Source organism: Ranitomeya variabilis, chromosome 4, assembly GCF_051348905.1.
Source record: "Ranitomeya variabilis isolate aRanVar5 chromosome 4, aRanVar5.hap1, whole genome shotgun sequence".
NCBI lineage: Eukaryota > Metazoa > Chordata > Amphibia > Anura > Dendrobatidae > Ranitomeya > Ranitomeya variabilis.
Window position 1 is genome coordinate 390,483,810 of NC_135235.1, and position 24,137 is coordinate 390,507,946.

Genomic DNA, 24,137 nt, shown 5'->3' on the forward strand with positions numbered 1-24,137 from the left:
TCATGGAGATTCCCAGCCTACTTGTCTAAAAGCAGAGAGTTTGAGACATTCCTTAAACAAGAGTGGGGTAATTTTGTGGATGATAATATACAGCACTGGGATGACTCTGTACTTATGTGGGAGACGGGCAAGGCAGTAATGAGAGGGAGAATTATTGCATACGTGGTAGGGAAAAAGCGTAAAGCAGGACAGGAAACGAGAGACCTCCAGGGACTGGCCATATTGGCCTACAGACGGTACTTGGGATCTAATGTTCCAGAGGATTGGTCGCAATGGCAGGATGCTTTATCGTTATTGAACGCACATTTGACTAAGATAGCCCAACAGAAAGTAGATTTTAACAGACAACATTTCTTTAGATGGGGTAATAAAATAGGAACCTTACTGGCTAGGTTGGCAAATCCAAAAGGCCCCAGACAGAAAATTCCGCTTTTAGTGGATCCCATATCAGGGTCCCACCTGACTAATAGCAAAGACATATTACAGGCGGTTCACGCTCATTACAAGGCTCTTTACTCCACACGGGGAGGGGACATCTCCTCCATAGCACATTCTTTAAATTCTTTGAAATTACCAATGTTGACAGATTCTCAGCGTGTGACTCTGGAGATGCCTATCACATTAATGGAAATAAGCTCTGCCATTAATGCATTGGCAAATCATAAGTCACCAGGACCGGATGGTTTACCTGCAGAATATTACAAATTGCTATCTTCAGATATAGTCCCTCTCCTCAAGGATCTATTTAATTATTATTTGTATGGAGGCGCTTCTCCAACTTCCTTTAATTCTGCATTGACTTCCCTAATTTTAAAGCCAGGTAGGAGCCCAACGCAGATAACATCATACAGACCTATATCCTTGTTAAATCTAGATTATAAACTGTTGGCAAAGATTATGGCTAATAGAATACAGACGTTTCTCACTGAGATTCTGTCACCTAACCAATATGGTTTCACCCGAAACAGACACTCGACTATTGCTATTCGTACGGCAATTGCTGCCACCATAGTTTCAGCTAGAAATAAGAACTCTCCCAATATATTGCTGAGCCTGGACGCAGAGGCTGCGTTTGATAGTGTTGAGTGGCATTGGATACAGGCGGTGTTGGAAAAGCAGGGATTTGGTGAGAGATTTGCGGCTTTGATTAGATTATTATATAATTCACCTATGTCCAAAATCATAGTTAATCAACAATTAACAGAGGAGGTGGAGCTAACTAGAGGTACTCGTCAAGGTTGCCCACTTTCCCCCATTTTATTCAACCTTGCCCTCGATCCTCTTATACGTGCTTTGGAATCCTTGACATTGTTTAAAGGAATACGGGTGGGGAGACTGAGCCTGAAACTCACGGCATTTGCTGATGACATCTTGCTATACATTGCTAATCCAGAGGAGGCCCTTCCTGAAATCATGGCCCTCATGAACAAATTGGGGACTATGTCTGGATATTCGATTAATCCAACTAAATCCAAGGCACTTAATTTACGCGCTGCGCGTAAGCCACCATGGGCAGGATTGTATACTTTTGAATGGTGCAGGGAAGCTTTGCCTTATTTGGGGGTGCTTATAACTAGGAACCCTCATGATCTCCAGAGAAGTAACCTCTCTCCTCTTATCCAAAAAATCAAAAGGGAACTAGATGGATGGCAGCATTTAACGCTTACATATTTAGGTCGGGCATATTTGTTAAAAATGGTGGTTTTCCCGCAGATTTTATATTTTATACAGTCTCTTCCAATATTGCTTTCCTCTAGTGAATTGCGGCTAATAAATGGTATGTTTCGCACTTTCATCTGGGGGAAGAAGCATCATGCTATTAGCATGGCTATATTGGAACAACGTATATCGAACGGAGGCATTAATTTTCCAAATTTGGAGAATTATAACCTAGCGGCGCTGCTTCGTTATCTCAAAGATTGGGTTCATGATACTTCCATTTACACTAACACTCAATTAGACCAAAATTTGATACCTCATACCAATTTGTTATATCTCCTACATACACATAAGGAGCTGTTACCCTCCTCAGTATTGGATAATCCTTTGATAATGGTGATGTGGACGATATGGCATAGGATACGCCATAAATTTTTACTTAATGCACATTCCTCACTTTTCTTGCCAATATTTGGGAATCGAGACGTGGGGTTGAGACGTGGGGTGGAGAATTGGAGCACTAGGTTTCGGGCGGTGACAGTGGGCTCTATAGTGGATCCCGCGACACGTAGACCACACTCCTGGACAAATACTCGGCGATACCTTCCTTTGACAATGGGTTGTCTTGCGAATTGTGCAATCCTGGAGGTTTATGCAACAGGGGTAGGAGATCGGTTATCGGAGCTTGATTGGGAGAACCCACTAGACACCATGTTACGAAATGGGTCTCTATTATTTTACTCTACTTCCAGATTCTATAGTTTGTTGAGAGGGGAGATGGACTATACTAAACGGAAAACAGGCCTTCCAAAATGGCTTACTCGTTTTCCAGATTTGACTTTGGAACATATCCTCAAGACAATGTCTTATGTATGGAAGGCCTTACCGGCCTCTTCTTATAGGGAGATGTTGCTTAGGTTGTACCATGGCACATATGTATCCCCACATCGTTCGTTTCTCATGGGCTTATCCCAATCGGCTGATTGTCTGAAGTGTGAAGCCCCTGGGGCTGACCTTTTTCATCAGTTTTGGGATTGTAAGGTGATTATGGGATTTTGGAGTGAGGTGAAAAACTTTTGTCTAGATCATCTCCTAAATTATATGCCTTGTACGCCGGAGTGGGCGATATTGGGAATATGGCCGGGAGAGGGTTCGAGAATTACAAGAGGGGCCAAACGTCTGATCTCTATAGTGTCTATGGTGGGGAAAAAATGTATCTTACAACAATGGATAACTGCGGAACCTCCTACGCTGTCAATGTTCTTAAATAAATTAAAACATGTGTTTCGTATGGAATGGATAGAGGCACAGTTGGGCGAAGATCGCATGGTGTCCCGCTTTTTTGATACTTGGGAGAGTTTTATTGATTTGTTCTCTGAGGAGATGAGAAACCATCTTATAGCCTGCTTTGAACAGTCCCCATGGTATATTAATAGGATACTGGCAGGAGATCCCCCGATTCGACATGAAGGACATGCTAGGGTGTGACTGAAGCGACAATGCACTTAATAATTGTTACCAGTAGGTTAATGTGATTCTAATAATGTAAAGTTATTTGTTTGTTCTTTTATCTTTATTTTGGTGTTTAAACAAGAAACGAAATAAGTTAAAAAGGAAGGTCATTTCCTTTTGATTATGTAATGCTGTTAATCTTATTTTCTCTTGGACCCTGATTGCAATTTTACATGTTTCAATTATATGATGCCCAGGAGATGTAGAACTGTATACTTATACATTGTTTATTGTATTACATAATTTGTGTACACGAATATTGTATCCTTCAATAAAAAAACTTTTTAAAAAAAAAAAAAAAAAAAAAAAAAAAAATATAAAAGTTCAAATCACCCCCCTTTCGCCCCATTCAAATTAAAACAATAAAAAAAAATCAAGCATACACATAATAGGTATGACCGCGTAGAGAATAGCTCGCTCTATCAATATGAAAAAAGAATTAACATGATCGGTAAATGGCGTAATGAGAAAAACATTAAAAACGCCAGAATTATGTTGTTTTTTTCTTGCCCGCTACTTTGCAGTAAAATGCAATAATGAGCAATCAAAAGATCGTATCTACACCAAAATGGCGTCAATAAAGCTCCGCACGCAAAAATAAGCCCTCACTCATCCCCAAATCAAGAAGAATGGAGACGCTACAGGTCTCAGGAAAATGGAAACTTTTTTTTTAACCAAAGTTTGGTTAATGTTTGAGTCTATGAACTTGTAATGACCAGGAGAATCATAATGGCAAGTCAGTTTTAGCATTTAGTGAACATGGCAGAGAAAATAAACCTGTGAATTTGCACCTTTTTTGCAATTTCACCGGAATTTGTTTCCCGTTTTCCAGTACACAATATATTAAAACCAATGGTGTTGTTCCAAAGTTCAACTTGTCCAGCAAAAAAGCAAGCTCTCACATGGTCATTTTGACCGCAGAAGTTAAAAAGTTATGTATCTTGGAAGAAAGGGAGCAAAAAACAAAAATAACTCTGGTCATTAAGGGGTTAATGGAAAGTTGAGTGGAAGAAAAAAAAAAGTGGTAGAAAAAGGTGCACAAGCAACCGGGATAACCGCGGGCCTTGAAAGGATTGTTAATAAAAAGCCATTCAAAAATTTTGGGGAGATTGACAACGAGTGGACTGCTGCTGGAGTCGTTGATTCAAGAGCCACCACACACAGATGTATCCAGGCCATGGGCTACAAGTGTCGCATTCCTTGTGTCAAGCCACTCATGACCAATAGACAACGCCAGAAGCTTCTTACCTGTGCCATGAAGAAAAAGAACAGGACTGTTGCTCAGTGGTCCAAGGTGTTTTTTTCAGATGAAAATAAATTTAGCATTTCATTTGGAAATCTTGGAAATCAAGGTCCCAGAGTCTGGAGGAAGAGTGGAGAGGCACACAATCTATGCACATAGATGCAGTAATTGATGCAAAAGGAGCCCCAACCAAGCATTGAATGCATTTACTGAACATACATTTCAGTAAGCCAACATTTAGGATTTTAAAATCATTTTTCAAGCTGGTGTTATAAAATATTCTAATTTACTGAGATAATGACTTTTGGGTTTTCATTTGCTGTAAGCCATAATCATAAACATTAACAGAAATAAACACTTGATCACTCTTTTTTGTAATTACTCTATACAGGGTGGGCCATTTATATGGAAATGTAACGCCCACCAGGGCCGTGAGGTACTCGGTACCGGGTCCGGTACTTAAAGGGATGTGTCACGGTGGCGGTGACCCGGTCCGTGACCCTGGGCGCCCATGTTAAAGGGATGGTCTTTAAAGGGGTTAGTTGAATAATAAAGGTTTATTTGTGACGCCACCTGTGGTATTCGGTCAGTGTGGACCAACGCTGCTTAACCCCTTCACCCCCAAGGGTGGTTTGCACGTTAATGACCAGGCCAATTTTTACAATTCTGACCACTGTCCCTTTATGAAGTTATAACTCTGGAACGCTTCAACGGATCCCGGTAATTCTGACATTGTTTTCTCGTGACATATTGTACTTCATGATAGTGGTAAAATTTGATATTACCTGCGTTTATTTGTGAAAAAATCGGAAATTTGGCGAAAATTTTGAAAATTTCGCAATTTTCCAACTTTGAATTTTTATGCAATTATATCACAGTGATATGTCACACAAAATACTTAATAAGTAACATTTCCCACATGTCTACTTTACATCAGCACAATTTTGGAACCAAAATTTTTTTTGTTAGGGAGTTATAAGGGTTAAAAGTTGACCAGCAATTTCTCATTTTTACAACACCATTTTTTTTTAGGGACCACATCTCATTTGAAGTCATTTTGAGGGGTCTATATGGTAGAAAATACCCAAGTGTGACACCATTCTAAAAACTGCACCCCTCAAGGTGCTCAAAACCACATTCAAGAAGTTTATTACCCCTTCAGGTATTTCACAGGAATTTTTGGAATGTTTAAATAAAAATGAACATTTAACTTTTTTTCACACAAAATTTACTTCAGCTCCAATTTGTTTTATTTTACCGAGGGTAACGGGAAAATGGACCCCAAAAGATGTTGTACAATTTGTCCTGAGTACGCCGATACCCCATATGTGGGGGTAAACCACTGTTTGGGCGCATGACAGAGCTCGGAAGCGAAGGAGCGCTGTTGTGAACTATACTTCTTGGCTCCCTCTTGTGGTCACTAGTGATTTGGCACTTGGATTGTCTTTTACCAGGTTGGTACTCACCTGCTTCGTTAGGCCTGGGGTGTTGCTATTTATACTTCCTGGATTCTCAGTCCAGTGCCTGGCATCGTTGTAATCAGTTCATTTCTGTTTGCTCCTGTCTTCAGGTCCTGGTTCTTTGCAAGATAAGCTAAGTCCTGCTTTCTTATTTTTTGTTATTTTTGCTTGTTCATATTTTTGTCCAGCTTGTACAAAATGTGATTCCTGATATTGCTGGAAGCTCTAGGGGGCTGATATTCTCCCCCCTCACCGTTAGTCGGTTTGGGGGTTCTTGGATATTCAGCGTGGATATTTTGCAGGGTTTTTTGCTGACCATATAAGTCATCTTACTATTTTCTGCTATTAGTCAGTGGGCCTCTCTTTGCTAAAATCTAGTTCATTCTTACGTTTGTCTTTTCTTCTTACCTCACCGTTATTATTTGTTGGGGGCTTGTATTACTTTGGGGTCTTTTCTCTGGAGGCAAGAGAGGTCTTATTTTCCCTGATAGGGTTAGTTAGTTCTCCGGCTGGCGCAAGACGTCTAGGATCAACGTAGGCACGTTCCCCAGCTACTGTTAGTGTTTGAGCTAGGATCAGGTATATGGTCAGCCTAGTTACCATGTCCCTATGAGCTGGTATTTATGTTTGCAGACTTTGCTGTAATCTCTGAGATCCTTGCCATTGGGATCATAACAGTATGCCAGGCCTTGAATAGTTAATGCATTGCAGAAGTGGGATTAAAAGAAAAGGAGTTCTGAGTTTTTTTTCTCCTCTTTCTTCCTTCCCCTTTTTCTCAGAGTGGCTGTAAGCTTTGCTGCAGACATGAATGTTCAGACCTTGATTACTAGTGTGGATCAGCTTGCTGCATGAGTGCAGAGCATTCAGGATTTTGTTGTTAGCAGTCCTATGTCTGAGCCTAAGATACCTATTCCTGAGCTGTTCTCTGGAGATCGATTTAAATTTAGGAATTTTAGGAATAATTGTAAATTGTTTCTATCTTTGAAACCTCGTTCGTCTGGAGATTCAGCTCAGCAAGTTAAAATTGTTATCTCCTTTTTGCGTGGCGACCCTCAGGATTGGGCTTTCTCGTTAGCGCCAGGAGATCCGGCATTGGCGGATGTTGATGCGTTTTTTCTGGCGCTCGGATTGCTTTGAGGAGCCTAATCTTGAAATTCAGGCAGAAAAAGCTCTACTGGCTATCTCTCAGGGCCAGGATGAAGCCGAAGTGTATTGCCAAAAATTTCGGAAATGGTCCGTGCTTACTCAATGGAATGAATGTGCTCTGGCCGCAAATTTCAGAAATGGCCTTTCTGAAGCCATTAAGAATGTGATGGTGGGTTTCACAATTCCTACAAGTCTGAATGATTCTATGGCGCTGGCTATTCAGATTGATCGGCGTTTGCGGGAGCGCAAATCCGCTAATCCTCTGGCGGTGTTGTCTGAACAGACACCTGTTTCAATGCAATGTGATAGAAACCCCGATCCAGCAATGCAATGTGATAGAATCCTGACTAGAACCGAACGACAAAATCATAGACGACAGAATGGGCTGTGTTTTTACTGTGGTGATTCTACACATGTTATATCAGCATGCTCTAAACGCCTAACCAAGGTTGTCAGTCCTGTCTCCATTGGTAATTTGCAGCCTAAATTTATTTTGTCTGTGACTTTAATTTGTTCATTGTCTTCCTACCCTGTTATGGCGTTTGTGGATTCAGGTGCTGTCCTGAGTCTTATGGACTTGTCGTTTGCCAAGCGCTGCGGTTTTGTCCTGGAGCCTTTAAAAATTCCTATTCCTCTCAGAGGAATTGATGCTACGCCACTGGCGGAAAATAAACCGCAGTTTTGGACACAAGTGACCATGTGCATGACTCCTGAACATCGGGAGGTGATTTGTTTTCTTGTTCTGCATAAAATGAATGATTTGGTCGTGTTAGGTCTGCCATGGTTACAGACCCATAATCCTGTTTTGGATTGGAAGGCTATGTCTGTGTCGAGTTGGGGTTGTCAGGGAATTCATTGCGATTCTCCGCCGGTGTCTATTGCTACTTCTACTCCTTCAGAGGTTCCTGAGTATTTGTGTGACTATCAGGATGTATTCAGTGAGTCCAGGTCCAGTGATCTTCCTCCTCATAGGGACTGGGACTGCGCTATAGATTTGATTCCTGGCAGTAAATTTCCTAAGGGACGATTATTTAATTTGTCTGTACCCGAGCATGCCGCGATGCGTTCTTATGTCAAGGAGTCTTTGGAGAAGGGGCATATTCGTCCATCCTCTTCCCCTCTTGGTGCGGGATTCTTTTTTGTGGCCAAGAAGGACGGGTCTTTGAGACCTTGTATTGACTATCGGCTTCTGAATAAAATCACTGTTAAGTTTCAGTATCCTTTGCCACTATTGTCAGACTTGTTTGCTCGGATTAAGGGTGCCAAGTGGTTCACCAAGATAGATCTTCGTGGTGCGTACAACCTTGTGCGCATTAGGCAGGGAGATGAATGGAAAACTGCATTCAATACGCCCGAAGGTCATTTTGAATACTTGGTGATGCCTTTTGGGCTCTCTAATGCTCCTTCAGTGTTTCAGTCCTTTATGCATGATATCTTCCGGAAGTATCTGGATAAATTTATGATTGTTTATCTGGATGATATTCTGGTTTCCTCGGATGATTGGGATTCTCATGTAAAGCAGGTCAGGATGGTGTTTCAGGTTTTGCGTGATAATGCTTTGTTTGTGAAGGGCTCAAAGTGTCTCTTTGGAGTGCAGAAGGTTTCCTTTTTGGGTTTTATTTTCTCCCCTTCTGCTGTGGAGATGGACCCAGTCAAGGTCCGAGCTATTCATGATTGGACTCAGCCCACGTCTGTTAAGAGTCTTCAGAAGTTCTTGGGGTTTGCTAATTTCTACCGTCGCTTTATCGCTAATTTTTCTAGCGTTGTTAAACCTTTGACGGATATGACCAAGAAAGGTTCTGATGTGGCTAATTGGGCCCCTGCAGCCGTGGAGGCCTTCCAGGAGCTGAAGCGCCGGTTTACTTCGGCGCCTGTTTTGTGCCAGCCTGATGTCTCACTTCCCTTTCAGGTTGAAGTGGATGCTTCTGAGATCGGTGCTGGGGCTGTTTTGTCGCAGAGAGGCTCTGGTTGCTCTGTGATGAGACCATGTGCCTTTTTCTCTAGGAAGTTTTCGCCTGCTGAGCGGAACTATGATGTTGGTAATCGGGAGTTGTTGGCCATGAAGTGGGCATTTGAGGAGTGGCGTCATTGGCTCGAGGGTGCTAAGCATCGTGTGGTGGTCTTGACTGATCACAAAAATCTGATGTATCTCGAGTCTGCTAAGCGCCTGAATCCTAGACAGGCTCGTTGGTCATTGTTTTTCTCTCGTTTTGACTTTGTGGTCTCGTACCTGCCTGGTTCGAAGAATGTTAAGGCTGATGCTCTTTCTAGGAGCTTTGTGCCTGACTCTCCTGGAGTCTCGGAGCCAGCTGGTATTCTTAAAGAGGGAGTAATCGTGTCGGCCATATCTCCTGATTTGCGACGTGTGTTGCAGAGATTTCAGGCTGGTAGACCTGACTCTTGTCCACCCGACAGACTGTTTGTTCCTGATAAATGGACCAGCAGAGTCATTTCCGAGGTTCATTCCTCGGTGTTGGCGGGACATCCGGGAATTTTTGGTACCCGAGATTTGGTAGCTAGGTCCTTTTGGTGGCCTTCCTTGTCACGGGATGTGCGGTCATTTGTGCAGTCCTGTGGGACTTGTGCTCGGGCTAAGCCTTGTTGTTCTCGTGCTAGCGGGTTGCTTCTGCCCTTGCCCATCCCGAAGAGGCCTTGGACACACATTTCCATGGATTTCATTTCTGATCTTCCGGTGTCTCAAGGAATGTCTGTCATCTGGGTGGTGTGTGATCGTTTTTCCAAGATGGTCCATTTGGTACCCTTGCCTAAGTTGCCTTCCTCTTCCGATCTGGTTCCTTTGTTTTTTCAGAATGTGGTTCGTTTACACGGCATTCCGGAGAATATCGTGTCCGACAGAGGATCCCAGTTTGTGTCCAGATTCTGGCGATCTTTTTGTGCTAAAATGGGCATTGATTTGTCGTTTTCATCTGCCTTCCATCCTCAGACTAATGGTCAAACGGAGCGAACTAATCAGACACTGGAGGCTTATTTGAGATGTTTTGTTTCTGCGGACCAGGATTATTGGGTGACCTTCTTGCCATTGGCGGAGTTTGCCCTTAATAATCGGGCTAGTTCCGCTACTTTGGTTTCGCCATTCTTCTGCAACTCTGGTTTTCATCCTCGTTTCTCCTCGGGTCATGTTAAGTCTTCTGACTGTCCTGGGGTGGATTCCGTGGTGGATAGGTTGCAGCGGATTTGGAATCATGTGGTGGACAACTTGAAGTTGTCACAGGAGAAGGCTCAGCGTTTTGCCAACCGCCGCCGCGGTGTGGGCCCCCGACTTCGTGTTGGGGATTTGGTTTGGTTGTCTTCTCGGTATGTCCCTCTGAAGGTTTCCTCTCCTAAGTTTAAGCCTCGCTTTATTGGTCCTTATAAAATTTTGGAAGTTCTTAACCCGGTTTCTTTTCGTTTGGATCTTCCGGTGTCGTTTGCCATTCACAACGTGTTCCATAGGTCTTTGTTGCGGCGGTACGTTGTGCCTGTGGTTCCTGCTGTTGAGCCTCCTGCTCCGGTGTTGGTTGAGGGCGAGTTGGAGTACGTGGTAGAGAAGATCTTGGATTCTCGTCTCTCTAGACGGAGGCTTCAGTATTTGGTCACATGGAAGGGCTATGGTCAGGAGGATAATTCCTGGGTGGCCGCCTCTGATGTTCATGCGGCCGATTTGGTTCGTGCCTTCCACGCTGCTCATCCTGGTCGCCCTGGTGGTCTTGGTGAGGGTTCGGTGACCCCTCCTTAAAGGGGGGGTACTGTTGTGAACTATACTTCTTGGCTCCCTCTTGTGGTCACTAGTGATTTGGCACTTGGATTGTCTTTTACCAGGTTGGTACTCACCTGCTTCGTTAGGCCTGGGGTGTTGCTATTTATACTTTCTGGATTCTCAGTCCAGTGCCTGGCATCGTTGTAATCAGTTCATTTCTGTTTGCTCCTGTCTTCAGGTCCTGGTTCTTTGCAAGATAAGCTAAGTCCTGCTTTCTTATTTTTTGTTATTTTTGCTTGTTCATATTTTTGTCCAGCTTGTACAAAATGTGATTCCTGATATTGCTGGAAGCTCTAGGGGGCTGATATTCTCCCCCCTCACCGTTAGTCGGTTTGGGGGTTCTTGGATATTCAGCGTGGATATTTTGCAGGGTTTTTTGCTGACCATATAAGTCATCTTACTATTTTCTGCTATTAGTCAGTGGGCCTCTCTTTGCTAAAATCTAGTTCATTCTTACGTTTCTTTTCTTCTTACCTCACCGTTATTATTTGTTGGGGGCTTGTATTACTTTGGGGTCTTTTCTCTGGAGGCAAGAGAGGTCTTATTTTCCCTGATAGGGTTAGTTAGTTCTCCGGCTGGCGCGAGACGTCTAGGATCAACGTAGGCACGTTCCCCGGCTACTGTTAGTGTTTGTGCTAGGATCAGGTATATGGTCAGCCTAGTTACCACGTCCCTATGAGCTGGTATTTATGTTTGCAGACTTTGCTGTAATCTCTGAGATCCTTGCCATTGGGATCATAACAGAGCGCCATTTGACTTTTCAATGCAAAATTGACTGGAATTGAGATGGGACGCCATGTTGCGTTTCGAGAGCCCCTGATGTGCCTGAACATTCAAACCCCCACAAGTGACACCATTTTGGAAAGTAGACCCCCTAAGGAACTTATCTAGAGGTGTGGTGAGCACTTTTACCCACCAAGTGCTTCACAGAAGTTTATAATGCAGAACCGTAAAAATAAAAAATCATATTTTTTCACAAAAATTATCTTTTCGCCCCCAATTTTTTATTTTCCCAAGGGTAAGAGAAGAAATTGGACCCAAAAAGTTGTTGTACAATTTGTCCTGAGTACGCTGATACCCCATATGTGGGGGTAAACCACTGTTTGGGTGCATGGGAGAGCTCGGAAGGGAAGGAGCGCCGTTTGACTTTTCACTGCAAAATTGACAGGAATTGAGATGGGACGCCATGTTGCGTTTGGAGAGCCACTGATGTGCCTAAACATTGAAACCCCCCCACAAGTGACACCATTTTGGAAAGGAGACCCCCTAAGGAACTTATCTAGAGGTATGGTGAGCACTTTGACCCACCAAGTCCTTCACAGAAGTTTATAATGCAGAGCCGTAAAAATGAAACAAAAATTTTTTCCCACAAAAATTATTTTTTAGCCCCCAGTTTTGTATTTTCCCGAGGGTAACAGGAGAAATTAGACCCCAAAAGTTGTTGTCCAATTTGTCCTGAGTACGCTGATACCCCTTATGTGGGGGGGAACCACTGTTTGGGCACATGGGAGGGCTCGGAAGGGATGGAGCACCATTTTGAATGCAGACTTAGATGGAATGGTCTGCAGGCGTCACATTGCGTTTGCAGAGCCCCTAATGTACCTAAACAGTAAAAACCCCCCACAAGTGACACCATTTTGGAAAGTAGACCCCTTAAGGAACTCATCTAGATGTGTTGAGAGTTTTGAACCCTCAAGTGTTTCACTACAGTTTATAACGCAGAGCCGCGAAAATAATAAAAAAAAAAATTTCCCCCAAAAATTATTTTTTAGCCCCCAGTTTTGTATTTTCCCAAGGGTAACAGGAGAAATTGGACCCCAAAAATTGTTCTCCAATGTGTTCCAAATACGCTGATACCCCATATGTTGGGGTAAACCCCTGTTTGGGCGCACGGGAGAGCTCGGAAGGGAAGGAGCACTGTTTTACTTTTTCAACGCAGAATTGGCTGAAATTGAGATAGGACGCCATGTCGCGTTTGGAGAGCCCCCGATGTGCCTAAACAGTGGAAACCCCCCAATTATAACTGAAACCCTAACCCAGACACACCCCTAACCCTAATCTCAACCCTATTCCCAACCGTAAATGTAATCCAAACCCTAACTTTAGCCCCAACCCTAACTGTAGCCTTAACCCTAGCCCCAACCCTAGCCCCTACCCTATCCCCAACCCTAACCCTAGCCCTAACCCTAACCCTAATGGGAAAATGGAAATAAATACATTTTTAAAATTTTTAAATTTTTCCCTAATTAAGCGGGTGATGAAGGGGGGTTTGATTTACTTTTATAGCGGGGTTTTTAGCGGATTTTTATGATTGGCAGCCGTCACACACTGAAAGACGCTTTTTATTGCAAAAAATATTTTTTGCGTTACCACATTTTGAGAGCTATAATTTTTCCATATTTGAGTCCACAGAGTCATGTGAGGTCTTGTTTTTTGCGGGACGAGTCGACGTTTTTATTCGTAACATGTTCGGGCACGGGAGATTTTTTGAACGCTTTTTATTCCGATTTTTGTGAGGCAGAATGACCAAAAACCAGCTATTCATGAATTTCTTTTGGGGGAGGCGTTTATACCGTTCCGCGATTGGTAAAATTGATAAAGCAGTTTTATTCTTCGGGTCAGTACGATTACAGCGATACCTCATTTATACCTCATTTATATCATTTTTTTTATGTTTTGGCGCTTTTATACGATAAAAAAATTTTATAGAAAAAATAATTATTTTGGCATCGCTTTATTCTGAGGACTATAACTTTTTTATTTTTTTGCTGATGATGCTGTATGGCGGCTCGTTTTTTGCGGGACAAGATGACGTTTGCAGCGGTACCATGGTTATTTATATCCGTCTTTTTGATCACGTGTTATTCCACTTTTTGTTTGGCGGTATGAGAATAAAGCGTTGTTTTTTGCCTCGTTTTTTTTTGTTGTTTTTTTTTTACGGTGTTCACTGAAGGGGTTAACTAGTGATATAGATTTATAGGTTAGGTCGTTACGGACGCGGCGATACTAAATATGTGTACTTTTATTGTTTGATTTTTTTTTATTTAGATAAAGAAATGTATTTATGGGAATAATATACAGTTAGGTCCATATATATTTGGACAGAGACAACATTTTTCTAATTTTGGTTATAGACATTACCACAATGAATTTTAAACAAAACAATTCAGATGCAGTTGAAGTTCAGACTTTCAGCTTTCATTTGAGGGTATCCACATTAAAATTGGATGAAGGCTTTAGGAGTTTCAGCTCTTTAACATGTGCCACCCTGTTTTTAAAGGGACCAAAAGTAATTGGACAATTGACTCCAAGGCTATTTCATGGACAGGTGTGGGCAATCCCTTCGTTATGTCATTCTCAATTAAGCAGATAAAAGGCCTGGAGTTGATTTGACGTGTGGTGCTTGCATTTGGAAGGCTTTGCTGTGAAGTAAACATGTGGTCAAAGGAGCTCTCCATGCAGGTGAAACAAGCCTTCCTTAAGCTGCGAAAACAGGAAAAAACCCATCCGAGAAATTGCTACAATATTAGGAGTGGCAAAATCTACAGTTTGGTCCATCGTGAGAAAGAAAGAAAGCACTGGTGAACTCATCAATGCAAAAAGACCTGGGCGCCCACGGAAGACAACAGTGGTGGATGATCGCAGAATAATCTCCATGGTGAAGAGAAACCCCTTCACAACAGCCAACCAAGTGAACAACACTCTCCAGGAGGTAGGCGTATCAATATCCAAATCTACCATAAAGAGAAGACTGCATGAAAGTAAATACAGAGGGTTCACTGCATGGTGCAAGCCACTCATAAGCATCAAGAATAAGAAGGCGAGACTGGACTTTGCTAAAAAACATCTAAAAAAGCCAGCACAGTTCTGGAAGAACATTCTTTGGACAGATGAAACCAAGATCAACCTCTACCAGAATGATGGAAAGAGAAAAGTATGGCGAAGGCGTGGTACAGCTCATGATCCAAAGCATACCACATCATCTGTGAAACACGGCAGAGGCAGTGTGATGGCTTGGGCATGCATGGCTGCCAGTGGCACTGGGTCACTAGTGTTTATTGATGATGTGACACAGGACAGAAGCAGCCGAATGAATTCTGAGGTATTCAGAGCCATACTGTGTGCTCAGATCCAGCCAAATGCAGCAAAACTGATTGGTCGTCGTTTCATACTACAGATGGGCAATGATCCAAAACCTAAGGCCAAAGCAACCCAGGAGTTTATTAAAGCAAAGAAGTGGAATATTCTTGAATGGCCAAGTCAGTCACCTGATCTCAACTCAATTGAGCATGCATTTCACTTGTTAAAGACTAAACTTCAGACAGAAAGGCCCACAAACAAACAGCAACTGAAAACCACCGCAGTGAAGGCCTGGCAGAGCATCAAAAAGGAGGAAACACAGCGTCTGGTGATGTCCATGAGTTCAAGACTTCAGGCAGTCATTGCCAACAAAGGGTTTTCAACCAAGTACTAGAAATGAACATTTTATTTAAAATTATTGAATCTGTCCAATTACTTTTGATCCCTTTAAAAACAGGGTCGCACATGTTAAAGAGCTGAAACTCCTAAACCCTTCATCCAATTTTAATGTGGATACCCTCAAATGAAAGCTGAAAGTCTGAACTTCAACTGCATCTGAATTGTTTTGTTTAAAATTCATTGTGGTAAATGTCTATAACCAAAATTAGAAAAATGTTGTCTCTGTCCAAATATATATGGACCTAACTGTATATATTTTTTTCTTTATTTAGGAATTTTTTTTTAATTTTTTTTTACACGTGGGAATTTTTTTTTTAACTTTTTTACTTTGTCCCAGGGGGGGGACACATCACAGATCGCTGATCTGACAGTTTGCACAGCACTCTGTCAGATCGCCGATCTGAGTTCCAGTGCTGCAGGCTTACCAGAGCCTGGTCTGCACCCGTAAGTAATCCCTGCAGGACCCGGATGCAGCCCCGCGGCCATTTTGGATCCGGGGCCTGCAGGGATAGGAGGTAAGAGACCCTCGTAGCAACGCGATCACATCGCGTTGCTCCGGGGGTCTCAGGGAAGCCTGCAGGGAGCCCCCTCCCTGCACGATGCTTCCCTGTACCGCCGGCACACCGCGATCATGTTTGATCGCGGTGTGCCGGGGGTTAATGTGCCGGGGGCGGTCCGTGACCGCTCCTGGCACATAGTGCCGGATGTCAGCTGCGATAGGCAGCTGACACCCGGCCACGATCGGCCGCGCTCCCCCCGTGAGCGCGGCCGATCGTGCTGGACATACTGTTCCATCCTTGGGAATTAGGGCCCACCCCACATGGACGGAATAGTACGTCCAATGGCAGAAAGGGGTTAAAGGGGTCCTCTGGGGTGATGTTATGGCAGCTAGATGGTATAACTTCCCAGAGGTGAAGTAGGTCCCCAGGGCTCCCGGTGAATAGATGGAGGATGGTGAGTGGTGCAGTAAAGAACGAAGGACACAGTTATGCAGTCTCTTTACCTGGTTTACTGATGGTAGCAGACAGCCACAGTCCAGGGCACCAGATCACCGGTACAGGCAGGGTCTGGCCGGCTTGGAAGCAAATTCAGAGTCCCCTTTACCAGGTGGAGTTAAAAGCCTTCCTCATAGCGCTGTGGTATTGTAGTCCCTTACTACCTATAGCTTCTGGCAAGGTCCTCTCATTTCTCTCTGTCCTCCATAAAGGTGGGACACAAACCCGTATGACAGGTGGCTGGAGCCTTTTTACAGGGTCTTTGTCATTACCCGGGCTCTGTGTCACTGTGTCTCCTAGGTGTTAGGGCAGATAGGTTACATGTAGTCTAGCTGTCCTGCCAGTTTCTGCTGTGCCTCCTAGAAAGAATATGACACAACCTCGGGTTACCGGTATCTGCGCTTTGTCATAGAGGTAGCTCAGTCGCAGCTGTTCTCCCTTGTTGTTACTCTCCTGTGCTTCTCTCTCTGGCACATTCGCTACAAGGTATGGTTCCTTCTATATCTCACTATCTAGGAGCTGCAGTACTTCAGGCTGCACGGCCCCTCACTCGTCTCTGTCTCAGACTGCTCCAGTCTGTTGTCTTGCACCAACTGTCTCCTCTCTCCAACTGCCTAGCAACTGCCTAGTAACTAACTCCTCCCGACCAGAGAGAGCAGCTCCCCTGAAGTCGGGTGTTGAGCTCCCCCTTCTGGCCTGAAGTTAAAACAGTGTTGTGTGCTTTGTGGTTACCTGATAAAAGGAATCCTTCATCGCTTCCAAGCATGACATCACTCTCCCTGTGAGGAAAGCAATGCCACTGTGACAACCAGGACCCTGGGGCGTCACAGATACACTGGGAATGGTTGGTGATATCAACTTCCTGTTTGTGGCACATTAGTATATGGGAGGGGAAAAGCACATTAAGGCCATGTGCACACGTTCAGGAATTTTCGCGTTTTTTCGCTATAAAAACGCGAAAAAAACGCTTACATATGCCTCCTATTATTTACAGGGTATTCCGCATTTTTTGTGCAAATGTTGCATTTTTTTCCGCGAAAAAATCGCATTGCGGAAAAAAAAGCAACATGTTCATTAAAAATGCGGAATTGCGGGAATTCCGCACACCTAGGAGTGCATTGATCTGCTTACTTCCCGCACGGGGCTATGCCCAGCATGCGGGAAGTAAGCAGATTATGTGCGGTTGGTACCCAGGGTGGAGGAGAGGAGACTCTCCTCCACGGACTGGGCACCATATAATTGGTAAAAAAAAAAAATTAAAATAAAAAATAGTGATATACTCACCCTCTGATGGCCCCCGAAGTGTTCCCGCCTCTCCGGTGCATGCTTTCTCTTCCGTTCCTATAGATGGTGTGGTTCAGGACCTGTGATGACGTCGCTGTCTTGTGATTGGTCGCGTGACCGCTCATGTGACTCACGCGACCAATCACAAGCCGCGACTTCATCGAAGGTCCTGAACCACACCGGCATCTATAGGAACGGACGCCGCTGAGGAGATTGGCTGTCTGCAGAGGGTGAGTATAACCATTTTTTTATTTTTTTTAAACATTCTATCTTTTACTATAGATGCTGCATAAGCAGCATCTATAGTAAAAAGTTGGTCACACTTGTCAAACAGTATCGTTCGGAAAACTTTAGCATTCTGCAAGCTAATTACGCTTGCAGAATGCTAAAAAAACGCAAAAAAAAAATGCGGATTTCTTGCAGAAAATTTCCGGTTTTCTTCAGGAAATTTCTGCAAGAAATCCGGACGTGTGCACATACCCTTAGGGTGTCAGGTCCGAGCATTCCTACATGAACAGTTTCCTGGAAAGTGGATTGGCCGTCGTGGGCCAGTTGAATGGACACCAAGGTCTCCCGATCTGATCCCCTTAGGGTACCGTCTCACAGTGGCACTTTGGTCGCTACGACGGTACGATCCGTGACGTTCCAGCGATATCCATACGATATCGCAGTGTCTGACGCGCAGCAATGATCAGGGACCCTGCTGAGAATCGTACTTCGTAGCAGATCGTTTGGAACTTTCTCTCGTCGCTGGATCTCCCGCTGTCATCGCTGGATCGTTGTGTGTGACAGCGATCCAGCGATGCGTTCGCTTGTAACCAGGGTAAACATCGGGTTACTAAGCGCAGGGCCGCGCTTAGTAACCCGATGTTTACCGTGGTTACCAGCGTAAAAGTAAAAAAAAAAAAACAGTACATACTTACATTCCTGTGTCTGTCCCCCGGCGTTCTGCTTCTCTGCACTGTGAGCGCCGGCCGGCCGGAAAGCGAGCACAGCGGTGACGTCACCGCTGTGCTTTCCGGCTGGCGCAGACACAGTGCAGAGAAGCAGAACGCCGGGGGACAGACACCGGAATGTAAGTATGTACTGTTTGGTTTTTTTAACTTTTACGCTGGTAACCACGGTAAACATCGGGTTACTAAGCGCGGCCCTGCGCTTAGTAACCCGATGTTTACCCTGGTTACCCGGGGACTTCGGCATCTTTGGTTGCTGGAGAACTGTCTGTGTGACAGCTCCCCAGCGACCACACAACCACTTACCAACGATCACGGCCAGGTCATATCGCTGGTCGTGATCGTTGGTAAATCGTTTTGTGAGACGGTACCCTTAGACTTTTATCTTTGGGGGTCATCTGAAGGCAATTGTCTATGCTGTGAAGATACGAGATGTGCAGCATCTAAAACAATGGATACCTGAAGCCTGTGCTAGCATTTCTTCTGCGGTGTTGCTATCAGTGTGTCAAGAGTGGGAGAAGAGGGTTGCATTGACAATCCAACACAATGGGCAGCACTTTGAACACAATTTATAAGTGGTCATAAACTTGTAAATAACTCATTAAAGAATAAAGTTATGCTAAAACTAAGCACACCATTGTTTTTCTTGTGTAATTCTCAATAAGTTTGATGTGTCACCAACCATTCCCATTTTATTTAGGTGTATCCATATAAAAAGTCCCACCCTGTATAATATGAGTTTCACTTTTTGTATTGAAGAACTGAAATAAATTAACTTTTTTTTATGATATTCTAATTTTGTGAGACGTACCTGTATATAAATGCCAGGTGATGGCACAAACTAGGTCTGTGTCAGGAACATATGAATTATTCTCCATTGTTCTGGAGACACAAGCAGAGCTGGCCAACTACTCCTCCCATCATTGGTTTCTCTCGGACTAGTGATGAGTGAGTGTACTCTTTGCTCGGGTTTTCCTGAGCACGCTCGGGTGAACTCCGAATATTTATGACTGCTCAGAGATTTAGTTTTCCTTGCCGCAGCTGGATGATTTGCGGATACTAGACAACTTGATTATATGTGGGGATTCCCTAGCAACCAGGCAACCCCCACATGTACTTAGCCTGGCTAGTAGCTGTAAATCATTCAGCTGCCACAATGAAAACTAAATCTCCGAGCAGTCAAACACTCGGGAGTCACCCAAGTGTGCTCGGGAAAACCCGAGCAACGAGTACACTCGCTCATCACTATCTAGGACCAAATCTTTCATGCAGCCCCTCTCACCCCCCCTGTGAATTTCCACTTCCCCTCCATTCAGGCAGATAGTCAGCTCTGGAATGTGAGTTTTATCGCCTGCTAGTACTAGCAGAGCTGAATGTGTTCTTTCCCTCCAAAAACCTCTTTGTCTTATAAGCCAAACACTCTAAGTTCAGTTCAATAATACACATTATTTCCAGAACCATGAAAATTAGATTTCAAGGATCTGGGCACTTTAGGCTACGCATGGCAGCGTTTTGCAACATTTAGGGCCATCAGAACCTGGGAAATGAGTTTCTGCCCACCAGCAAATCACAGACATACCGTGTTTGGACTCTAAAGAATGGTAAAATTGCAGGGGAAAAATTATGCCAATATTGTTGGCCTTGGAGCTTCCAGGCCAAAGATATGGAGAAAAGGAATCATTGATAACTTTCCAAGCTTTGGGTTCCTTCGGGAAAGCAGCCCATATGTGAGGTTATCAAAGTGGGAGTCCCTAAGTTTATGGCTGTAGCATAAAACAGAAACGTCCATTTTTGTCCATCATTCAGAGCTGGAGAGATAGCTGACAAAACCATGCTTGGGTACTGAATCAATTCGATAGGAACTCTCCTCCCCTTTTAGCGATACGTCATCCCTGTGACTGAGATTTAGTATGTTTCGTAGTGTTATCTCTTTTTTATTTCATAACTGTACATACTTGTATTTTGTCTCTTTGTAATATCTTTTGTAAACACTGCCAATTTTTTTTATAGAGTAAATTTGCTAGCTTAGTTCTTCTTGCTCTATGATTGATCTGACACGTACTCCGTGCAAATTCCCGCTACCTGGGGTTGGTTTCTGACCCGATATAGGCCTGGTAACAGACCGGATTATATCTAACGAGGAATTTGTGGCAGCATAGCGTTCTGGTGTTATTGGGGGATCCTGGCAGTGACGGATCAAAGGTTTATATTTGTACTCTCAGCCTGGGACTTAGGAGATTTATACCGTCCTCACTGCAGAGTGCCACGATAACCAGCGCGTAACTGGGCAGCCTCTCCGGCCACTGCTTATCCTAGGTGCAGTTCTCTGACTGACCTGAGGGTAAGGAGGGCAGCAGAGAGCTGAAAGTGCCTGACTGAAACGGATAAGTGAAAAGTTTTCGGGACAGTCTGAAAGTTGATTGATTCAGAATTATTTTACCTTGTGTGATTTTTTTTTTTTTAATAAAATATTTTCCTTAAAAGGAGACATTGTTTATAAGCTGATTGTCTGTCTGCATGCATAGGATTACATAGTAGTGAATAAGGTATCTGAGGATGAAGAATGGGACACGACCCACATCCCCATCGTGGAACCTTCACCTGAACTACTAGTAACCAAGAGAAGTAAGGAGCAGAAGGTTCTGGAAATCACCAACATGATCATTCATCTACTGAATGGAGAGGTGAGTGAGCAAGAGTCTAGCACAGTAAGACAATGTCTTGATTGATGATGATCATGGTAATATTGTGTAGCATTGCAGTAAATGAAGTCTTGTCTGTGAATTCAAATTACATTTCCCTGTCCACCCTCTGTGATTCTTTCACCGTTAGTCCATGCTGCTCATAGCAAGTACGCCACCTACTGAGTCATACTGTCAGCCTATGTTACATTTATGTTTTCAGCAGGTGTTTCCATAATATGGTGTGATTGGTAGCTTCACAGACCACCATTTTTTACCACTTACAGACAAGATCAGATCTGGATAATTACAAGGAGCATGCCCTTAGAGCAGCGGTCCCCAACCTTTTTGACCTTGAGAGCCACATTCCGCGCTGAGAGAGGGTCGCAAGCCACATTCAGCTCTGAGGGGTGGTCACGAGCAACATTCTGCTTCTGTCCCCCTCAAAGTCCTGTCAACCAAAGCCACCATTATGGGTATAATGATAACTGAAGCTTTTCCACAGAAATCACTCCAAAGCAGTACACTGAGATCCAGGGGTTCCCACAGTGCCCCAATTCAGTATTATCCCATCAAGGACTCCCAACACACTGTTTCATCCAGCTTCAAGAACCTCCTCTAATAGGTAGTATCATCCTCCAGCGTACCATACCTAAAACATCTCTAAATCCCTCAAAACAGGATATGTGCATCCAGATCTGATCTTCTGTGCTGTGCTACTCAAAAATTCACAATTTTGAGATGTACTCTTCATACCTGTTTGCTAGACCTGGAGCTAATGCAACAAGCTGGCAGACAGTCGCGAGCCACAATTCCTGGGACCGCGAGCCACATGTGGCTCCCGAGCTACAGGTTGGGGACCCCTGCCTTAGAGTGAGCATTATTATCCTTCTAAGCTGGACATAAGAATGGTACACAGACACAGCCTTGAGCTGGCCATACATGAGATACTGTTGGATGAATGATCTTTTGGCAGGCCACTGTCTCTCCGCACTTCACCCATACACATGATTACTTTGTCTGGCTGACAGTTCTTGTCTTTTCAATGGGGAGAGAGGAGAAAGCCTATGCAAAACACCTGGCAGCGGCTTGTCTACCCTGAAAATAAAGGGATTGGCCGTTGAAAAATCTGTTTATGATCCTTCTTACATCATCTATCGGCATAGTTGGGAGGCCCTCATAGACAATAGATGTTCAGCCAACTCCACTAGTCCAACATTCATTTTTACTGACTAATTGGCTTATGTTAATAGTAACATCTCTGCGGTCCAATGCTGGCAGCTCAGTACAAAAGTTTAAATAAGAACACAAGTCCTTAAAATCTCCTCCTATGTACTTGTCTTACCTAATACTGAGATGCTTGCATTACCTATCATTTCCAAAATAAATTAAGTCTTCTGCATAACAATGTCACTAATTATAAATTGGAGCCTATACAGGAATCAAAGGGGTTTTCCCACGGACCAAAGTTGATTTTTAATCAATAGAGCTTGGAATAATAATAATTTCCACAATTGGATGTGTTTAGTTTAATCAGATTTTATTGGTTATACATAACAAAACATAACATAAAAAACAATTCATTTGAGCCACGCAGGGCCTCATTGCATACAATAAGCAGAGAATTATAATACCGCTCCTGTATATCGAAGTTGATCACAGATGCATTTAAAATAATTTATACACTATACTCTTTTCTCTGTATTATGTTAAAGATATATCAAGTAGAAAAAAAAGACAAACACACGAGAAACATACCATAACATTGGTAAATATCGCTACCTAAGAAGGATATATAAATTCTATTAGATATAAAAGTAGGAAGAGGGAGGAGAAGATCATACAAGGGATAAGACAAACAAAGGGAGGACAGGGTGGAGAGGAGTGGGGGTGGAAATTTCAAGTCCATATTTTCCCTATTCGGAAGGATAAATAGTGGGGATCAAACAAGTGTCTAGGAGGGGTGACCAAATGAATTACCGTATTTTCTGGTGTATAAGACGACTGGGCATATATGACGACCCCCCGACTTTTCCATATAAAATATGGAGTTTGGGATATACTCGCCGTATAAGACGGGGGTCATCTTATACGCCCAGTCATCTTATACGGCGTGTGCGGTGCAGATGGTTCCCAGGGTCTGGAGGAGAGGAGACTCTCCTTCATGCCCTGGGATCCATATTCATGTAAAAAAAAGAATAAAAATAAAAAATATGGGATATACTTACCCTCCGACGGCCCGCGGCTCTCAGCGGTGCAAGCGGCAGCTTCCGTTCCTAAGAATGCATTGGGCGAAGGACCTTCGATGACGTCGCGGTCGCGTGACCGGTCGTGTGACCGTGACATCATCGAAGGTCCTTTGCTCAATGCATCCTTAGGAACAGAGGCCGCCGCTTGCACCGCTGAGAGCCGCGGGCCATCGGAGGGTAAGTATAATCCCTCATTTTTTATTTTGATTCTTTTTTTTTTTTTTACATGAATATGGATCCCAGGGCCTGAAGGAGGGTCTCCTCTCCTCCAGATCCTGGGAACCATACAGGACCGCTTCCTGCACACGCCATACCCGGCGTATAAGACCCCCGACTTTTGAGATGATTTTCAGGGGTTAAAAATTTGTCTTATACGCCAGAAAATACGGTATTTCCCAGTATTGTTATTTTGGCATAGTGCATGTTTGAGAAAGGTTTGATTGACCGAACGTCACATATATATGCACAGCGCTGGATTGTCTGTACACCATAAATTCAAGGTTTTATTTGATTTTGGAGCTATTTTTCCTCTTCCATGTCCACAATCTAAGAAACAACAATGGACCCCAGGTCTATCTAGGGCCTAACAAGCCCCCCAAGTCTAATAACTCCACCTATAACACTTATGGTCACCCTATGGGTGTCTGTTCTGCTAAACTAAGTCTGCACCAATGTAAAGAGTTGCTGTAAAAATTATTCAACCCACATTGCAAATTAGG

At 43.6% G+C, this 24,137-nt stretch overlaps 1 protein-coding gene across 9 annotated transcripts in view; it reads left to right on the forward strand.

Moving 5' to 3' along the window:
- LOC143767165 (uncharacterized) overlaps positions 1-24,137 on the forward strand; it is a 127,814-nt gene that overhangs the window by 78,817 nt on the left and 24,860 nt on the right. For all 9 annotated transcript variants that reach the window (XM_077255233.1, XM_077255240.1, XM_077255234.1 and 6 more), the window contains one exon: positions 21,014-21,172. In XM_077255233.1, coding sequence (XP_077111348.1) covers positions 21,014-21,172 — 159 coding nt within the window. The remainder of the gene's footprint in view (positions 1-21,013; positions 21,173-24,137) is intronic.